The sequence below is a fragment of the Condylura cristata genome, unplaced genomic scaffold, assembly GCF_000260355.1.
Source record: "Condylura cristata isolate star-nosed mole 26May11 unplaced genomic scaffold, ConCri1.0 scaffold00018, whole genome shotgun sequence".
Taxonomy (NCBI): Eukaryota; Metazoa; Chordata; class Mammalia; order Eulipotyphla; family Talpidae; genus Condylura; species Condylura cristata.
This window is the reverse complement of record NW_004567119.1, coordinates 25,217,435-25,239,681: the sequence shown is the minus strand read 5'-3', so window position 1 is coordinate 25,239,681 and position 22,247 is coordinate 25,217,435. Positions and strand designations below refer to the sequence as shown.

The following is a 22,247-nucleotide window of genomic DNA, read 5'->3' as shown; positions in this document are numbered from 1 at the left end:
CATTGCCTGATTAACTACAAGAAAGGTGATGAGGCCCCTCCCTGGTGGTGCAGCAGGTTAAAGCACTGCGCTGAGAAGTTTAAGGCACTTTCACATGAGTTCGATTCCCGCCTGCTCCGGAGGTGACCACATGGCGCGGCAGACCTCTCCTGACCCGCCCGCTGCTCCCCTCAGCAGTATACTTTGTCGATCTGCCTGTTCTGCTCCCCACGCTGTCTCTGGTGAATCCTCTCACCTCCGCATCTCTGGCCTGTACCCCAGTTCTATATGAATAAATAAATAAATCTTAAAAAAAGAAAGAAAGAAAGAAAGAAAGGTGATGAGTCTTTTGATTTCAGAAGGATTGGAGGGTCCAGTCTGAATGCTCTCAAGTCAGATGCCTTTAAACATCTGCAGTGGTATTCTTGGTGTGTGTTTTCTTTTAGTTGGGGTAGTTTTCAGGGATCATTTCTAAACTTTAATTTTATGGTCAATCTTCGCTCAGAATCAGGTGTGCTGAATAAGATGGGTGATCAGTTTCTTCCAGTTTTGGTCAAACACTAGATCGCACCAATTTTCATATTAAGGGTATAAGTAGATGGAACCAAGTAGTTTTCCAGAAGAAAGTGACTACATTTCCAAATATATTCTCTGATAAGATGCCATATCTCAGTCATTTTACTCCTCAATACAAAGGCATTTTTGACTCATCTGTTCACCTCTGTTTTTGCCAGTAGGTGTGTGTGTGTGTGTGTGTGTGTGTAAGTAACAACATTAGATATATTGGCTTAAACATCCAGACTTTGGCCTCAGTGAGAAAGATAAAAAAAACTGACATTCTGAACAATGAAACACTTAGTTGTTCCTCAGATTATATCAAGAGAAAGAATTACTTTTCTTAGTTATACTCATAGAACTTGAAAAAGGAGACAGAGAGAGAGAACACTGCACATGAAATTCACAGACAGGACAGGCCAATTCATAATTTTCTGAGCAGAGAAGTCAGATGTCACTTAGAATTACTTGTGTTCCTAGATTTCCAAGGACAGGTAACTCTGACATGGTACGGCTATACAATAACTATTAAGCCCATTCTGGAATTTATGTTAAAAGAATGAGTTCCCAAAATATTTGGAGCATTAGCAGTTGCATTAGAATAATATTTCAGTCTCCTATGATTTTTATTTGTATGATGCAATACCAGCAAACAATGGTTTCTATTATTATAAAGTAATTATATCTTTTTTTTAAAAGTCACTAGGGAAGAAAGAACAAGATTAAGTAGATCTGGACTATTATAAGAGGCGAATCTATTTACTCTCTAAAATCTCACCCCAGCTTTCTCTTTCATTAGTTGTAGTAGTAAATGAATCTTGATAGGAGATTTTTCCATTTTTAATCTGGGATAGACTCAACACATGTTTCAAAGGAATCATTTTGTTCTGAATTTAACAGTTCCTAGACAACCTATACTTACGACATAAAGTAATTGTTTATCCTGATAATAACAAATTTTTCTATCTTCTTGCCATTTCCTTGCCACTATTTACACATTAAATATATATTCAAACTATAACTCATTTGTGTCCAGTTTGCTGTAAAAACATAGTTTATTGAGTCATAATTTTAAGTATGGTTTAAGTGTATTTCCTGTAGGATGATGCTGAATGAATCAGAGATGGTTGTAATTTTTTCTTTGGACAGGAGATAGGGAGAGGGGAGAGAAGGAAAGAGAGAGAGAGAGAGAGAGGGGAGAAAGTGAGAACGAGAGCAAGAAAGAGCGAGAGAATGCTCCACTCAGGAGAGGTGGAAGTAGAATCCAGGATTCTAAGCAGGAGGGTCTTCTATTCCATCTTAACCTCATTTTACATTTGTCTTCTTTAAACAAAACAGTCTAATGAAAGGAGAAAAAGAACCTTAATAACACAAGAGTTCTTGAATTTGCTATTCAATTAGAGTTAGTTCAGCTGAGTCTGGGAGGCCACACTCCCAATCTGACCCATTTCTTGCTGGTTTTATCCTCTTACCTCTATCTACACCAACAAAGATCAACCTGATGATCAAGCTTGAGCATGTGTCACGATACACAGAGTCCCACCAACTGCATAACTCACAGAGAAACATCTCAAAGTGTTTCCGGTAGGCATCTTTATTCAAAGGACAATTCAATTTATCCAAGAGTAAGATATTAATGATATGTTGATTTTTTTAATTTTTTTAAATTTATTTATTTGTGCATACAGAACTGGGGTACAGGCCAGAGGCTCAGGGGCGGTGAGAGGCTTCACCAGAGACAGAGTGGGGAACAGAATAGGCAGATCAGATGAAGTACACTGCTGAGGGGAGCAGCGGGCAGGTCAGGAGAGGTCTGCCGCGCCATGTGATCACCTCTAGGGCAGGCGGGAATCGAACTCATGTGAAAGCGGCTTTAGATTCTCAATGCTGTGCTTTAACCCACTGAGCCACCAGGGAAGGCCCGATATGTTGATTTTTTTACTTACTATAACTACACTGAAAAGGACCATGAATTCACATAGTGTCCCACAGAATGACAAGATATAGTAGCTTTCCTTGTTGAAATAAAAATTTAATCCCTAGCAGGATTTTGAGAGTTTATATGCCCAATGATGACTCTCCCCTTCTTTCTCCTTATATAGCTCTGAAGGAAAGTGTACTCCTTGGAAAAAGGTAGGAGCATTTCACCTGTCTCCCCCTTTAGGTGCTAACAAAATATTTCTCACTTTTATTGTTTTTCCTTGGTGATTTCAGTCATTCATATACCAAATCTGTTTAAAAAAGGAGAAAACCTACTTACTCATGTGTAGGAAATAATTTAATTAAAACCATTTCATTTGGCCTCAAAATTGTACCACTTTTTAGCAGAAAGACAGACTGGATCAGAGCCCACTTGCAAAGAAGAATTTGAGAAAATTGCATATAGTGCAAGAAAACTCATATTCATGCCAGATTAAATGGGAGATATTATCCAATTCATAAAATTACAACCAATGATTTCACTTTATTTGACTAATTTTCTTCACTCTAATCTTTAAAGAGACTCTTCTGCCTGGAAAGATGAATGGCACAAAGTAGCCCGACAGGATATAGCAGATTCTGATTTAGACAAAACTGCCTTTGGGAAACTACCAAAGGTTACAAAAGTGACCAGTTATAAAGAAAAATTAAAAGAATTAAACAGTTATGTTTTCCTTAGAGAGTAGATCCTAAAATATAATTCACTCTGGGCAATTTCAGTGGCTAAATTCTTAGTGCATTAATCAAAAGGGGCAGATGTCGGCTGTGTTTATCCTAAACTCAGATGTGGTAAAGGAAAGAAAGATTAATCTGATAAAGGCATTGCTGTTCTAATCGGACTGATGAGAAGACGTAGTGTGGGTGTGAGACGTAATGTTGGGTGAATTACAGTGAAATGATGAACTATCTTGAAGCTGAAGCAATCAAACAAATAGCTTTCAAAAATTACTAGGGTATCTTTATTCAATAGTGGGGTACATGTGTCCCCATTCTGGCATTCTTTACGAAAGGCAGAAGCACTTTCCTATACTTGCTGAAATGAAATCTTAATAGGAGGGCTTCAATTAAGGCTGCTATCCTTCACTTACCCAAATTAAACACTAGCCATGAATTTTCTTTCTAAGAGGAGGAGGAGATGATGTTTTCAATTCACAGTACTGTTAAAAATCCAAGAGTTAGCAAATACTTTGTAAACATTTCTGTCACATACTTGTATCTCTGAATGTGCACGCTTTTTAATTAAAAGTCATGTGCAACATTTGTTAGTCATCCTTGTCTTTCTTATAAATAATTTAGCAAGTCATTATTTTGTCTTCAGGAAAACAAGATAATTGTAAATTATTATGATTGAGTAGAATAAAGTCAAGATGCTTTTGTGACTGATAGAAAAGAGCAAGTCATCTCTATTGGAGTGTTTTACTTTACATTTTGCTTTTGTCTGATTTTACCAAATTTTCAAAAATGAGAACAATCAAATAAAAAATTAGAACACAAATATGCATTCCCCCCAATCTATCTATAACCACACTATCCATAGATGTATTAATGTATTAATATTTTTGCAACACATGAATGTATGCCAAAGATGTAATATGTAAACGAGAGTACTTGAATGTGCTTTTCTACTTGCATGTGCGTTATATATGTGTGATACCACACACAGATAATTTTTTAATGGGATTACATTATACAACTGCCTTTGAATCCAGTCTTCTTTACTTACAAAAAGATTTTTTTCCTCCAAAAGAATGGGGTAAAATTTATGTTAACACTTTTAATGCCTTCCTACTGTTGCATATTGTCTTTTTTTTTTTTTAAGATTTATTTATTTATGTATACAGAACTGGGGTACAGGCCAGAGGTGCAGGGGCAGTGAGAGGATTCACCAGAGACAGAGTGGGGAGCAGAACAGGCTGACTGACAAAGTACACTGCTGAAGGGAGCAGTGGGCGGGTTAGGAGAGGTCTGCTGTGCCATGTGGCTCACCTCCGGGGTGGGGATGGAACTCGTGTTGAAGTGGCTTTAACCTCTTAATGCAGTGCTTTAACCCACTGCTCTACCAGGGAGTGCCTGCATATTGTCTTTTTTAAGATTAACATTTATTAAAGGTAATAATGTGAACTGATGTTCCTTTCAGCTTTCACCACTAAACAGATGCACCTTTAAGTTAGAAATTCTGAAGTCACACATGACTATGAAATATTTTATTTAGATTTATTATGTCACAAATACTCAGCAAATGCTCTGTTGTGAAGTGACACTTTATCACATTTGAAACTGCCACTTGACCTTATATGTTTTTTGATTAGCCTGAAATATTTCATGATTCCCTTATGCATTCCTTTGGAGTAATTAAAAGACAGGCATTGCTATCTTCATTAAACACACTGACTCCCAAGTTGAAGTATACACCATCATAAGTTGGGGCAAGGAAACACTAGCACTAAATCCAAGGAACATAAACTGGAATCCACTCTCGGCTGCACCTTTCCCTGGGTGGATGCTCAGGGAATTCTCCCCACTTGGTGACTCTTCTGCTTCTTTCCCTAAAACTGCAGTGATCTTTGCTGCAGCCAAGGCCTCCTTTACAGTCGGCTGAAATGCCAGAAAACCTCCCACTAGTCATAATGTTGATTGTAATCACTTCTCCATTCTAAAACATGTTAACCATTAAGAGCTTATATTGCAATCTTAAATTTTATATGGACACTTCTAAACTTTACATGTAGACGTTGGTAATCAGAGGCCCTATGCATTAGTTTCCTGGGGTCTCTAAAGACAGCTTGTACACACAGATAGTACAACTATGTCAAATAACTCACATATTGAATATAGCATTTTTAACTATACCATATCAACATAGTACTGAGAAATAGTTTTATTTTTGAACACCAAAAGTTTTCATTGTACTGTGTGAAACAACTTACTAGTTTACTGAAGAGAAAGGGTACTTCGTGTTTTGTCAGTTTTATTTCTTAATGTATTTTGAGTCCATTTTGGAAAAGAAATTTGAAGAAAAAAATCTGCTATTTGGATCTTGAGAAACATTAGACTAGAAATCAAAGAAATAGATGGGGCTGCTTCATATAGAAACATTATTATAGCATGGTTTTAAAAATGCTTGCTAGTTAAGCCAACCATTTTTCACCATTATTTATTTTTTGGAAAAATTCCTAGCAAGATGCATACCTTTATATAATTTGCCCAGCTTTTGAATATAGTTTTCCAAACTTTGCGAAGAGATCAAATGAAGGTAACACCGTTTGGAAATCCTAGGAGGGAAAGGATCAGATTACCAAAGAGCTCGTACTGCCTTTGTATTATTATTATTGTTGTTTTATTATAATTTATATTTTCTTAAATTGCCAAACAGCCTTTAATTGCTCTTGAATTTCCATAATTCCCACAAATGCAACAAACAGGCATATTGTATCAGTTGAAAGCCAGATCCATTGACACTTTCTAAAATACATAGATTTTAATAGCAATGGACATAACTCCAGAGGCTCAGAGTAATGCAGACACAGTCACTTGTCTTCAGCTTGCTCACAATCTAAATTCTGAACCTTGATCTTTTAAGTCCCTGATAATCATGCTTCTGACTCCTTTTCCACATGACTTAGTTTCTTCCACATTTTCCCTCATTTCAGTGTTCTCCAGCAAAACTTGTTTAATGGACACATTGCCTCTCAGAGTCTTTATGCTACAGATGTCTCCATCTGGACAGCTTTATTTCCAGCTACTCCCAGGGCTCATTCCTTTTCGTTATCACATGTCTACACACAGATACCCTCCCTGCCCATTGCATATACAATAGCACTTGAGAAACTTTCTATCACTTTAACTGGCTATCTGCTTATAGGATTACCTCTCTTTCCTGTTATATGTTTCATATGTTATTTTGTTAGCTGCATTTGAATTTGGTTTCAAAGTTCATTTGACAACATATACATATGTAAATATTTAAAATGATCAATGAAATTGCTAAATACCTAGCCAGACTAAGCAGAAAGAAAATACAAATTACTAAAATCAGAAGTGAAAAACAGATTAAACAGATTGTTACCTATCACACTGACAATAGAAGCATAATAAAGAGATATTATGAATAATCTATGACCACAAATTTGATAACTGAGAAGAAAAAGAGTAATTCTTTGATAGGGAAAAATCTACAAAACCTCACACCAGGAAAAACAGATAATCTGAATCAGCCTTTATCTATTTTAAAGGGTGAAGGTTCACAGGTGACTTGGTGGGAATGTGTTGGGGATTAGACCTGAGAAGAACAACAAAGTAAAATAAATACATGTAAAATACATAAACAACTATATACATACACAAATGAAATAAAATAAAATTAAAAAACCCGATAATCTTCTAAAATGGACCCACATGATTTCACTGGTGCATTCAACCAAATAAGTAAGAAATGATACCAATACTAATTTGTTCCAGAAAATAGGAGCATAGGAAGCACTTACTGACTCAATCTGTCTCAGCACCTATAAAATGGAGATGTTTACCTTGTAGGGTTGTTGTGAGGATGAAGCATCTGGCATTAAACACTAGTGTTTATCTCCACATTTCCTTCAATTGTAAAAGTCTATTCATAGCCTACCTGCTATGTTCTTTCAAAAATCAAGTTGAATTCCATTGACACCTCTGAAAGACTAATTATGGTCAATAATGAAGTGAAATAGGACTCAAAGGATTTTGACACATTCTCCATCAGCAATATATATATGTATTTCAAGATTTATTTATTTATTCATACAGAACTAGGGTACAAGCAGAGGCACAAAAGTGGTGAGAGGTTTCACCAGACACAGAGTGGGGAGCAGAATAGAAAGATCATTGAAATACACTGCTGAGGGGAGCAGCAGGCAGTACAGGAGAGGTCTGCTATGCCATGTGGATCACCTCCGGGACTGGGGATCGAACTCACACTGAAGTGGCAGTGGCCAGCTTGTAGTGCTGTGTCCTAACCCATTGTGCCACCAGAAAGCAAAAATATTTTTGAGCAAGCAGTCTCTACTTACTTAGTTATCTGTGCTAAACTATATGTGTATAACCTGGTAGTTTAAGACAATGTTAAATAGGTATGAAAATGATGTAAATTAAATATAAATTCTAATATTTTATTACTTTATTCCTGTGAATCTCCTGTCTGCTGAATTTGGGAGTACTCTAATATAATGAATAAAGTGTCACTTGATTTCTGTGTTAGTCTTTCATCTGGGCGTTCCATCACCATGTGGTTATCTGTAGAGTGAGTCTTACATTATTTATTTAGTTTCCAATGAATGGTAACCAATTCTTAGTTGCATCTTCTTGGGAGTTATTGAGAGAGTCAGATAACAGGCATCTAGAGTTGGGTAGAAAAACCAAACCTGACTCTTTGAGTACCTACATTCCATATCTCTTGAAAGAAAATTTTTCAGAATTCTTCTTCACTCTTGAGTTTGTAAATTTTAAACCCCACATTCTTACTTGACCTTTGTCAACCAAAAACTATTACTTAGTACAGGAAGAGGTGAATATGCCCTTAAGACAGCCTGACTTTTGGGAAAATCTAAAGCTGATACTCATTTATTTCAAATTTGCCTCTAATTCATGAAAACACCCACCATGTCATGGAATATTACTTATGAACTCAAGAAAGCCACCTCCACAGTGCTCCTGCAGTGCTCACTTTTTAGAACACTGGGGATTGCTTTTCTGAAAAATGACCTCATCAACAAAACAAAACAAAACAAAACACTGGGGAAGGTAATTCTAAGTCCTTCCATGGCCCTGCTTGCCAGAGCAGACAGCTTTCACTATCAGGATGCCCAGCCAAACACGAATAATCCACTGCCAGAATGAGCTCCTTGGGACAATTTAGGAGTCTTTGGAAGTAAATGGCTCTTTGAGCTGGAATCCGGCCCAGGTCCATTCTCAAACCCAAGTCAAAATGACAAAGAGCAAAAATCCTGGGCCACTCACCCCCTGAGGGTAAGATTGCTTTAGGTTGGCAGCTGCACTGTTTATCTAGTTATTTAGGGTTTCTCACCAGATACTCACACTGAGTACTTAAACAACCAGTTTCACTGTTACTGGGGCAGGATGTGCTGATACATCATAGAACACAAAACGTACAGACTAGAGGATCAGGGTGGAAATCAACAATTAGGCACAGATTGTTTAGCTAAAAATATACTTTTTACCTACTAGGTTCAAAATAGTGCAAAGATTCTTCTCTTAGGGTTACAAAACAACAAAAAAGAAGGGATGCCAGAACTGACAGCAGAATGTTAAGTGCTATTTTCATTCAAAATATGTGACAGTGCAGTCCAGCACTTGGGGTTTCACAGACAGACTCCAGAGAAGACTTGATAGGCAGGTCTATATCTGCACAAATTTCATTCTCACTACATGTAAGAAATTCTATGATGGCAGGAACATCTCTGTAGTTTTGGCAAAAGAATGTACAGACCATTGGTAAGAGCTATAGGAGCTGTCCCCTTCTTCCTGTTCACTGTGACTTTAAGAAAAACATCCTACAAGAATTCTGTAATTCTTGGGTTTTGTCAGTTCCACGGACTTAGTATTTATCATGTATTCTTTTGAAGAAACAATTTGTGCATGTATCTGAAGAAACAAATTTTAGCTCATTGAGTGAATGATGGGTTGTGAATCTAAACCTGAAAGAAGACCGTGTCCACCTGCATGTTATATTATCCCCCATCCTCGCTATTGGCAAGGGCTGGTGGAGGATGTTCTTTTGACCTCTCCAAGACCAAATTGCTTTGGAGCTAAGCTACCTGGGTTTGAAATGCAGGTTTATTTTCATGAGTGTTGTGATCTTGGAGAATTTTACCGCGGCATTGCTAGTTTTTCACATTTCAAACACGAAACTGAAATAATATGAAAAAAATAACACCCTGCTTACAGAGTTGTACAGTGAATATATGAGTTCAAAAGTATGAAGCACTTAAAACAGTGGCCAGCAAATAGCAAGTACTTAAATGTTAATCATTTTCAGCTCTCAAATACCCTTCACTTTTTGGATATTGCTGTGGGGGAAGAACTTTAAACAGTATTTTACTCAAAGACTTGCACATGCCTACATTTTGTTGTGGTTACATCTAATTCTAAATATATATATATATATATATATATATTTGAGTTTATAGTGATTCTTATTACATTTTTATAATTTTTTTCTTTACCTCCATAGACACATCTGTCTTTCTCTTACTGTAGTTCACACTCCTCCATTTTTATAGCCTTGGCTGTAAATGTACAGGTGGGAGATGACATGCTGGACATGTGAGTGAGGGATAAATAATGGATCTTTTTAACCAGGTTAATGTATTATGGTGTGTCTGTATTATGGTCATAATAAAAGAAACACAAGATACATAAATCTAGGTCTGGTATATGTCTAAACTGTATGTATGTATGTATGTATGTATGTATAGTGGACTTAACTGTTTCAACTAAAAACAGTAAGAATGTCATCACTGAAACAGAATATCCAACCAGATATACCGCCATCATCTGAATGATCTGTAGCCTATTGGTTTGACAACAGAGCTAATGATACCAGGGTTAAGTGGGTTCATAATCATAACATTATTTTCATATACAAAGACAGCCCACTCTAACTTGAAGAATTTTATATGAACCTGACAGTAAGGGAAGTTAAGGCCTGCATATGGTTAGTGAACTGGGAAATATGGACCACAATGTTCAGGTATTGTAAGGACAGCTTGAGGAGAAGCATTTAGAGTGGGGAATAACAACTGAAGTGGAATTGTGACACTCTTAAATACTGAGTGTTTCTGAGTAGGAAAGTAAGCCAGTGCCTCTCAGTAAGCAGGTACTGTGCAGCAAGTCTCATGGGAGGGAAGAACTGCTAAAAGATGGACCCATTGTATTCATGGTTGTCTGCCAGTGTCCAGCACAATGTGGATACAAAATGGGGCTTCAGAAAGACAACTCGGCCAAAGGGATGATGGAGAATGAATGAATAGACAGGGCACTGGGGAAGCCAGTGCCAAGTTTGAGTCTTACTTTCACATTCAATGCCATCATTTCAGAAGCCAAGAGGAGAAGGAAGCTGCAAGTCCTGGATTCCATCAGCAGGGGATCTCCCAAAGTCCACTCCATGCTCAGAACCTTCCTGTGTCTGAGCTGGTAGACTGGAGTCCAGGTTACTCTGTATCTACAGTAATATGAATCCAAAAGTACTTGGGGGTGGAGAGAGAAACTGAGGGACAGAGGAATCAGGAGAGGGTCAGAGAGAGGAGAGGGGAGGTATATGTGTGTGTGTGAGAATACAACATAGAGGAGAGTGAGCTGCTGTGTATGGATGAGCTCCATTCATCTGCCTTCTTTAACATGTACTCTCTCACCCTACCCTTGTCTTCACAGCACCATCTCGGCCCTAGAAGGAGGAATGCGCTAGTTCAGCCAGTGATTGGAGCCCAGCCCATAATTTCTAATTCCCACTGGTACATTTATATCCCTTAAGCAGCACTGCCCAAGAGAGACATTTGGAGAAATAAAGAGAACTATTAATAATGAATGGTTACCTATTTCTTTCATGGATACCACAAATGGTGTCGAGTGTCAAGAAGCAATTAGCCAGAAAAATATTCTCATAGAAATAATACTTCATTCTTTGTCTGGGTAAAGGGAGAGCTGGAGAAATTTTTGATATCAGTAACTAACTTTGGTCGAGGTTATGTGTTTACGTGTTTTGTGATGGTGGAGGCACAGAAGAAAGAGTGACCCTCTTCCCAGAAGGGACTAACAGAAAGCCTTTGCCTCCCATTTTTTTTTTGGAAATTGTTCCCAGCTAAGTTTTTGTGGTAGAATTTATTATTATTTCTTGGTGAACTGGAGGGGAGGCCTCTCCATGAAAAGTCTTGTTCATTTTCTAATTACCTCCTGAAAAAGCAGACACCCCTGAAACAATAAACTGAGTAATTTAAAAGGCGTAGTTGACTGAAATGAAGGGCAATTTTCAAGTTATTTTAATGGCTTTAAAAGTGCAAATCTTATCTTTGGAATCAACTAGTCATCAGATCTTAAAATGAGAAGTAATATTGCCTTGCCTTCATAAAAGCCAGTTTATCTCCTTCTGTATACCATTTTCATCAAACAATGCTTTCCACTTGTTGTTTTACTCTTTCACTGTGAGAATGTGTGTGATAATATATGGTATAAAAATCAAGAAATTAGTCTCCCAGCAGGGAGGCTGCTAACAACACCATTTTAATCTTATCCTTCAAGCAGCAGCAGAAAACATATTAATTGTAGTTTAATTTATGCAACAAATATTTCATTTTAATTATGCTTAATTTTTGTCAAGCTATAAAAATGTCAGTAGTTCTGACATGGTTTTCTCTTGCAAGTTTTTTTTTTAATGAAAGAATTAAAATCAAGTGCTGTTTCTAAAAGAAGTTATGAAAATTTCTAATTACTGCTTATGTTTTTGAAAAATTGCTAATCTAGTGGCCCCAAAATAACATCTGGGAACATGTGAAGTTTTATTACTCAATATTTATAATTCTTAATAATATACACTCAACATTAATATAATGGAATTTGCACAAGAAGGATTTGTGTGTGTGTAATTATAGGATATATCAATAACTGTCACTGAATGGTGAATTATCTCTATAGAAATGTTTTTGTTAATTCCTCTTAGCATAACTAAGACAAGAATAAGTGAAACTGATTGCAGTTGATAAGTCGTACTGAAGATAAGAATATTTAGCACTTTTAGGAGGAGAAAGAAATATGTCAAATCACCAAAGGTGGACAGTATTAATTATATTCAGAAAATATTAATTAAGCTTTTACTAGGTACAAATCTTACCTAAACATTAAATCTCATATAAAAATGCTACCTTCTCCTGAAAATCCTTCTCTTCAGATTTAGATTAAATCTCCTTGCAGTGAATGCCAATGGTGCATTTATATTCACAGCCCTTTCATATGATCTGTTTTGTACCTCAGTAACTCCTATCCTGTTTCATCTCCCCCATAGGTGATAAAGTTCGTGGGGGTAGGATAAAGACCTTCTTTGTTTATTTACTCCATCTATTTCCACATACACTTGCAAATGAAAAAGTACCAGTACAAATAGAATTTGGGGGAATAAAACTATTATTTCAATTCTCCCTATGAATGTTGTGTAGAACTGTTTTTGAAGGTATCCAGTTAGTTCAAGAGGGCAGAGTCATGATTTCTTCCCTTACCGTACAGCCACATAAGTGGACCTCCACAACATGAAGAAAAGAAACATTTATAAAACTACATCTTCAATGATATCAGGAAACAATAGTGACTCCAATTATAATTCCTATTGATAAACAGATGAGGAATAGCAGCCTGTCCTAAGAGGAATAGAGAACAGTGATAGGTATCACTGCCCAAAGGTTTGAGAGGGAAAGGAAGAAGCACCAGCGGCTTCCTGTTCTAATTTCCAACATAGTCAGAACACTCAGTCCTTGCAATCTTCAGTACCTCAGAAGGCAAAAGGAAGATCTGGGGCTTGGCTGAAAGTCTCTAAAAAATTTTAGCTTTCAAGCTCCCTTTCTAAGTTTCTGCAAGAGAATTTCCCTTCTTTCCTTCCTCCAGGTTCAGAGCTTCAATTACTAAGGGACAAACAAAATCAAACAGCAACATAATCAGATCTATCAGGCTTCTGTAGAGATAAGACTAAGTTCCTACAGGGAGAATTAAGTGTAAGTCCTCAAATAAATAGTGAGGATACTACCCTTCTCCCAGTGGGCAGCTCCCAAAGTAACAACACACTTGACAGTTTAGAGATCTTTTTGTTGGAAAAAGTGAACTGCCAGAAGTAGTGACCTCTCTGCGAAGGTCATCTCTACAGAGTAACTATCCACCATAATTCCACCCACGCATGGCCTCTACTAATCTCATTTTAAAATGAAAACAGTCAAAGATTAAGAAATGTTTGAGGGGAAAAAACCTCCAACCTAAGTGACCCAGAGAGAAACAGAGAGAAATGAAAAAGCAATTTAGATGAATTTGAGACAATGCAAGAAGTAGAACAAAGCATCATTAAAACCTAAAGCAAATATTCTAGGAGACATTAGAGAGGTCATTGTGCCCATGAAGCAAATGTAGATGCTATTTTAAGAAACAAAATGAAGCTTTAGTGAATGAGTAACATGAAAGCAGAAAAGCACAACATGATATAAAATTGGAATTTAATTTCAAGGGCCTCTCCTCAAAAGAAATAGGAGATACAAGATTATAACAAAAAATAAGGCTCAATGTAGACAATTTGGTCTTCTACTGTAAGTGCTTCTGTAAAAGAGATCAGAGAAAAGAATTAGGAAAAGAATGGAAGAAGATTTTCCCTAAGAAGGATAGCTAATAATGGTTTAGATGAAAATAAAGACAACTTTTGACATAAAATTCTGTGTTAATTCAGTATTAGTTTCATGTGTGATGGGATTTGCAGAAAGAAATCTCTGTATTGAGAGACTATTATAGGATATGGGGAAATATCACAAATGGTGCACAATAAATTAAACAAATAGGTAAAAAGACATAACCTCAGGAAATATACAAAGTCATAAATAAGAAACATTTAACACTTCTTGGTTTAAGAAGGAAATAACCTTTCTATGATTAAAAAAAAAAAGGTTAAATCTAAATGGCTGATGAGCCAGGATTTATAAGCAAATCCAAGAAAACATGGAGATGATGGCGTCAAAGAGCTAAATTCTCTTCTTCAATAGCTGAAGGTCAAAGGCTAACATCTAAAGCTGATTCATCAAGAGGCAGCATATTCTCTAGTTAGAAGATAAAAACGTTGAAAATAGTGATCTTTTTGGAATATTGGAAGGAGAATGGAGAAAAGTGAATTTGGAGTTTAACACTTTATAAATCTTTGCATATATTCACTTTATTTGAACTATGTATATATTTTACTTTGATATAATGTAAAAAATAATTACTACTTCAGTAATTTCTTCTTAGTAATTAATTTCTTCTTATAATTAAGTTTCTTTTCTACTTGGACATGCCTTTATTGACTGCATTTCTTTTGGTAATTGACATTCTATTTTTTTATTATTTATATATTATAATACATTTGTCCTAACGATCTAAATATATGCTTTCTCATGTTATTTTATTATTTTTCCCATTCTGGATATTCTTAAAGCTTCCCACAAGCAAGTCTTTTTTCTTTTTAAAAGATTTATTTATTTATTTATGTATACAGATCTGGGATACAGGCCAGAGGTACAGGGGCGGTGAGAGGATTCACTAGCAACAGAGTGGGGAGCAGTACAGGCAGGTCTATAAAGTACACTGCAGAGGGGAGCAGCAGGCCAGACAGGAGAGGTCTGCTGCACCATGTGGATCACCTCTCTGGCCAGGAATCAAACTTGTGCTGAAGCATCTGTGTCTAGCTTCATAGTGCTTCATAGTGCAGAGCTTTAACCTGTTGCACCACCAGAGAGGGCATAACAGTGATCTATTTTCTGACCCAGTGTCCCTTTTCCACAACTAAATCAAATTAAGGCAGAATTATGAACTCTCTCCCTGGCTACTTTATATTAGGACGTCCTTGAACTTTACCGAGTTTGAACTAAAGCATGCATACGTAGAATACTTTAGTATTCAAAATATTAATGACTGTTTCTTTACTGTCACCATCCAAAGCACCATTTTATTGCAGAATGTCTCAGTATAACTCCTAACTTAAACTTTATGAAGGCTGTCAAATAAAAAAAAAATTCACATATGATATATAAGAATTTTAATCTCAAGGAATAAAGTGCAGTACTATGAAGCTATTGGCAGCCACTGCAGCATAAGTTCAATCCCCAGCCAGGGAGGTGGTCCACAGGGCATGGCAGACCTCTCTTGTCTTGCCCGATGCTCCTCTCAGCAGTTTATTTCAGTCAACCTGCTTGTTCTTCTCTCTAAACTCTGTCTCTGGTGAATCCTCTCACCTCTACACCTCTGGCCTGTAGCCCAGTTCTTGTATGCATAAATAATCTTTAAACCATTCAGCATGCTATTTCATTATTATTTTTTTATTATTATTATTTTTTTTTAAGATTTATTTATTTGTGTATACAGAACTGGGGTACAGGCCAGAGGTTCAGGGGCGGTGAGAGGCTTCACCAGAGACAGAGTGGGGAACAGAACAGGCAGATCGACGAAGGTCACTGCTGAGGGGAGCAGCGGGCGGGTCAGGAGAGGTCTGCCACGCCATGTGGTCACCTCCGGGGCAGGGGAATCGAATTCATGCAGAAGCGGCTTTAGATTCTCAGTGCTTTGCTTTAACCCGCTGCGCCACCAGGGAGGGCCAATTCATTATTATTTTTGTACAATAAAAATTATTTAGATATTGAGAGGTTTAAAAAATGGAATAAATTTAAGTGATGAAAGGATGGGAATTCTATGATTGTCATAGTATGGGAGGAAAACTATTCCTTGAACAAAGTTAAATTCAACTATCCATAGGCCTTCTTGATTTATAGCACCTCTGTTCTACAAAAAAAAAAAAATTATCAGAAAATAGAAGTATAGCTCACCATATGTAGTAACTGTGAATTAGTTGATACTGCTTTTTAAACTGTACATTTAAAGCTAAGCCATTAATATGTTATATATTTATAAACAACTTGAGGAACTTTGACCCATTAAGTAGTTAACCACTCTTATAATATAGCTTAAACTAACACCCTTTCAATAAACCCTTTTATAAGAAATGTAAAATAAACTCAATATAAGAAAAAAACAAAGCAAGTTTAAATGGCATCAAGGTCTAAGTACTTCTGATTTGCCTCTGGTGTGAAAAAACTAAATAGTTTTTTTGGAATATTAACCTATCTTGTATTCATTAGCAACTTGAAGGTTAATGGGAATTATTAGCAGAAAAATCTCTGAATTAAGCTTAATAGGTTAAAAGTGCTCCAAACAAATGAAAATCCTCCAGTGGTAATTCATGATATACTTTTGGCAGATAGTAAGCAGGCAGTTCTAAATGTACTAAGAAAAATTTTGACAAGTATATGTTCACTTTACTTAAAGGAAGAGAGATGTAGAATAATGAAAAGCCACTTCAAACTGTACTTTATCATGAACATAATATGCATATGCTAGGTGAAGATAATTATGAGTCATGGATTTGCTTTCTGCAAACAATCTTTATTAATGTAGTTTAGGACACTAATGCTTGGTAATTTATATAACTTTTATATAGACATGTTCAGTTAATATAGACTATGATATAAGTGGAGGTTGTCATCAATGATGTTTCTGGAAACCCATTAGTTTCCAAGACCTTAGAACTTAATGGTAAAGTATTTCAATTAGTTTTGTCTGCTCTCCAGTGATGGCTAGGGCCTATCCAAATTTTCAAAACTGTTAATGTGATTTAGTGGATATTAAGCTCACAATGTTCCATTAAATTCTTATCCATCATAGGGGCTTGCTAGTTATTTGGCCTAGAAGAGGAATTTCCTCTTCCAAGAAATCTTATATTTAGAGCCCCAAGGCAACTCTTTTCCATCTCCATCATCAACAGCTCATAGAACTGGCAGAGGATATAAAGTGAAAATTGAAAACAACAATTGCTAATATCGGTGACTTCATGGGCTTAACCGGAGAAGTCATCAAAGAGTTTTCTCCACATAAGGATCTGGTGGTGCTCAGACATTTATATCAGCAAATCTTTTAAAGTTTTCAGAGGGCATATAATTCTCAGTCTAAATTGTTCTGGAAATTCTCCTTACTTTCTTTTTAACTTTAGCACAGCCTTAAAGTTGGGGTTTCTTCTTGGGTCATTATTTTTTTTTTAAAGATTTATTTATTTGTACATACAGAACTGGGGTACAGGCCAGAAGCTCAGGGGAGGCGAGAGGCTTCATCAGAGACAGAATGGGGAACAGAACAGGCAGACTGACGAGGTACACTGCTGAGGGGAGCAGCGGGCGGGTCAGGAGAGGTCTGCCACGCCATGTGGTCATCTCCAGGGCAGGCGGGAATCAAACTCATGCGGAAGTGGCTTTAGATTCTCAGTGCTGTGCTTTAACCCGCTGCGCCACCAGGGAGGGCCGTTGGGTCATTATTTTTTCAAGGGAAAATCTCCTCAGGGCCTTGATTCAAAGAGGTCCAAGAATCAAAACCACAGGGTCTATATGTTGGTAAAGAGTGGCTAAGTTAGTGCTCTTTGAAAGGAAAAGAATAAGAGTGAACAAATCACACAGTCCATGGAAGAAAACTAGACCAGCATTATAAGTACTTGGATGCAAAGCAGACCTCTGAATTTAGAAAAATCATTGACTATTAACCCAGAGTTGAGGAAAAAGTTTCAAGTGAATATAAAAAATCATCACTATAGGGACCTGAAGGAAATTTAGACAGTATAGCCAAGTTGAATCAACTATTGAAAATATTAATTCTACAAAATAGATTTAAAGACCAAAAGGACAAAAGAGGCTAAAAATCGTGGGAATCATATCCATAAAAATAACAGGGTCAGAGATATTAGTTAAGAATAGTATATATGGGTGCTCCCTGGTGGTGCAAGCAGTTAAAGCACAGCACAATGAAGCTAAATGCTGCCACTGCAGTATGAGTTTGATCCCCAGCCAGGGAGCTGACCCACATGGCGCAGCAGACCTCTCCTGTCTCACCCCACTGCTCCCCTCAGCAGTGTATTTCAGTAGATCTGTCTTTTCTTCTCCCCACTCTGTCTCTGGTGAATCCTGCACCTCTTGTCTGTACCCCAGTTCTTATAGGCATAAATAAATAAATCTTAAAAAATAAAAAAATACATATTTTAAAAAGAAGAATTTAAGTAAATGAAAATCAGAATGACAATTAAAATTCATTTTAGAGATAACATCTGGCTATTCAAAGTTAAGTTGACAACAAAGGTTATATTCTAAATTTTTTACACAAAAGTCAAGGACTAGTGTGATGCACCAGTGTAAAGGATTGGAGTTCTTTTATATTATTCTTTTATATAATTGATCTGACATTTGTTACCAATGTTGGACTGATCCAAGTACCCTAACATTATAGAAGATGTCAGTTAATCCCTAGTTATCAAATCACCCATTCTAGATATACAGAAGGAAGAAATGAGAAGAATGACATTTCTCTTTAAAAAGAAAAAATAGTAGATGATTTTGCTCATATGTGAAGTAGAAAGAAACAAAGCAAGGGAACAGATAAAATCTAACCAAAACAAACACTTGAAAACTGATTGTAGAACTGAGGGTCCTTTGGTGGGGGGCGGGGGGGGGAAGAGAGAGTATGAAGCCAAGAGGAGAGAAGCCAATGGACCATGGGGGTAGGGGGGGACTATAAGTGCTTTGCTTGTGGGTGTGGTGTGGTGACACACATTTATGGAGGCGTGAACCTGTACAGTGTTGTAAGCCATTATTTCAATGAACACAATTAACAACAACAACAAAAAAAGACAAAAACAAAAACAAAAAAACAAACAAAACACTATAGGAAGACAGTCCACCCTGGGATTCTTGAATTCCCATTGTCTTATTGAATGTGTCAGAATCCCAAAGACTTGATCCTCTTCTGCCTGGAGTAAGGGCCATTTCTCAGTAATGTTCATGCAACTGGTAAGTCTGTGAACAGTGGTACAACACCTCACAAACTCATCAGGTGTTCCCTTAGACACAAGGTCTCTCTCCTGATAAAGCAGGCTTCCTGTGTTTCTGTAAAAATGGTGGATTTCCTATAGTTGGACCTTTTTTCCTACAGTTTATTCACCTGCCAGACCCCAAATAGGTTCGCAGCGTCATTCTGTGGCACTAGAGACCTGGAACTGTACCACCGTGCTAAAACTCCTTCCACTGCTTTTGTTGGGAGGGATGATCTCTGACTGAGGAGGCCTGTTTATTTTACTGGCATTCCTGGGGTGGTATCAGACTAATTTACCAGCATGCATACTTCTCCTGGTCAGAGTTCTACTTTGTGCTGCCCTACACTGCATCAGACTTATTTATGGGGTAACAAATTCCATAATTACTGGAAGTTGGACCCACACCTTTGCTTACATTCCATTTCCCAGCATGTAGTCACAGGACTATTAGTAGCTTAAAAAGGTAGCTGATAAATGGAGTTTTTATCTCACTCAGCCAAGTACTCAGCTATAAATCAGTGACTCTATTAGTGTAGAACAAGAATCAGCAAACTACAGCCCATAGGAGCAAGACAGCCAGACTTCCTCATTTTTAAATAAAGTTTTATTGGGACATGATCATGTCATGTGTTCTATGCATTGCCTCTGGTTGTTTTTGTCTCTAATGGTAAACTGGGGGAGTAGTAACATGACTCTCTGGTCTTCAAAGACAAAAAAAAAACATTTTATAGCTGACCCTATAAGAAAGTGTTTTCTTAGCCCTGATACATAGTGGAAAAGCTAATATTGATCTGGCATGATATATGGTATAACAATGAACTCTCTGCCTCAGAAAATATGTTTTTCATAACTGAAAATATATGATTCTAGTAAGAAAATAAAGAGATTAAATTAATCAGATGTCAAAATTCTTCTGAGTCATAAGGCTTTTCATTATTCATTCTTAATGTCCCCAAATTTTCATTTCTTCATCTATGGAAATAATTTAATATTTGACAAAAAATGATAAATATGATAAACAGCTAAATAGATTTAAAAGCTTTTTAGTATACAATATTCTACATATTATTTAATAGATGCTTCATAAAATTTTATGGGTAAGTGTAACATTTAATTAAACATAAAGAGTAGTAATTGTAATGTTAAAGAATCTTGAAAACTAAAAGTTGTCTTAAAATTAATTGCAATACATTTAACATTTTATGAATATATATATATGTGTGTGACTCTATATGATACATATGTCTATCTACATTTATTTGTATACTTCTCTCTTAATTTATAAAAGAGTTATATTTTTGACATGAAGCTTGCTAACACTATAACGTGATTACTAATAAATCTTCTAAATATCTTTAATGAAGCTAGCATACAACTGGAAAAAGCTGGCTTAAAGAGCTAGTTGAAACAGTATGGTATAATGGTATATCCTAGACATTGACAATAGTTAGCTTTATTTTTAAATTTTAATCTTTAAAATGAGATTCAACATAAAAGGTTAGTTCTGAGAACTAAAAGTGATAACACACTAAAAGTTCTATTGAGATAACATTGATAAAAAGGAAAGATCTGAAATGTCTGGAAATGGTCACTCATAAAGCTGGTCTCTAAAGGAAATAGCAATAAAGTAAACATCCCAAACTCTTTTACCTGTCATTTCAAAGGACAGAACCTATGCAAGTGGAATTTACTACCTGCTTTATTGAATCATCTTACAAAGAAGGCAGTGCTCTGTAGAGCAAGTCCTCAAGTTGCTATTGACAAATGCAAACATTAAAATGAGATTGAATTGCTTAGGAATTGCAGTCATGCCTGCAAATGCTTGGTTCCTTTAAGAAAAGATAAAACTCTCCAAGCAAGGCTTTCTGGATTGAACTTCAGATTCTTGCAGAGTGAAGTAATTGGGAATGTACAAATCTTTGGTCTTAATTTTTCAAAATGTTTGCTCGATGCAAGGTGCAGTTATAAGACAATGTCGAATGATAAATGGACAAATATCTTCCCCTGACAATAAACTAACATCTGTGTATTCATTTCATAGAAGCCCTGAGTGGAATTTTAGTCTCCTGACCACCCACTATGATTTGCCTATGTCATACTGTACATACACAGCCAACATTTTAAAAAAAATTATATACATGGATATGCTTTACTGCCACCTTTAGCAGGATTGAAACAGTATATCACATTTTATTTTGGTGGTCCTTTTTATTAGCTTTCTACCATTTGATCAGCTGATATCAATAATAATAAATTTTTTTTTATAAACTAGAGTTTGCAAGTCCTGTCCCAAGACTGTAATATTTCAAAAAACAGTCTAAGCTTTAGGGAAAAAACCAATTACAGAAACAGCATTAAAAATGCCAAGCACCGGGCAGAAGCAATTCTGGATCAGTTTAAAAAAGTGATTGATGAAACTCTAATCCAAGCTGAAGGAACAGTTTCACGACAAGCTGTGACCATTCCACACACTTCATTAGCTGCCATAATTAGCCTGGTGTTTCAATTTGTTAGAACTGGTGGGGACAATTTTCCTCAGAATGCAAACATCAAAAAACAGGGTCCTTCAGACTTCAGAAGAGGCTGATGAGAGGCTTTTCTAGTCTCTGTTAACTAAAAGATTAATTATTGCTGATGGGAGGCTGTGCTGTGATTGTCACTCTGTCTATGTGCATTACTTTTAGCATTAGGAGAAAGACATGGATGACATCGCACTACTCAATCAAGCAGCTTCACGTTCCCGCCCAAAGTCGCTTTTAATATCCAGGCTATTTTTGATTGATTTTTCTTCCTGTTTTCTGGGTCCAAGACTCACACCTAGTTATTTATATCAGAATTCTGAAAGAGCCTCTAAAATATTGGGTAATTTGGTTAATGCACTATGCTTTCTTCTTTCACTATAGATCTGAAAGCAAGCTACTTCCATACTTTCAATGGAGATTGGCATCTTTCAGAGACATTCATACATCTTCCAAGATTAAAAATATTTTAACCAGGCCCTCCCTGGTGGCGCAGCGGGTTAAAGCACAGCACTGAGAATCTGAAGCCACTTCCGCATGAGTTCGATTCC

At 36.5% G+C, this 22,247-nt stretch overlaps 1 protein-coding gene across 1 annotated transcript in view; it reads right to left on the bottom strand.

Moving 5' to 3' along the window:
- Window positions 1-245: 245 nt before the first annotated feature.
- The window catches only part of SPATA17 (spermatogenesis associated 17), a 138,824-nt gene continuing 116,822 nt past the window's right edge, over window positions 246-22,247 (bottom strand). The window contains exons 10-11 of the mRNA XM_004685436.2: window positions 5,704-5,786; window positions 246-263 (exon numbers count right to left, since the gene is read on the bottom strand). Of these exons, the coding sequence (XP_004685493.2) occupies window positions 5,706-5,786 (81 nt within the window). The 3' untranslated portion in view covers window positions 246-263; window positions 5,704-5,705. The remainder of the gene's footprint in view (window positions 264-5,703; window positions 5,787-22,247) is intronic.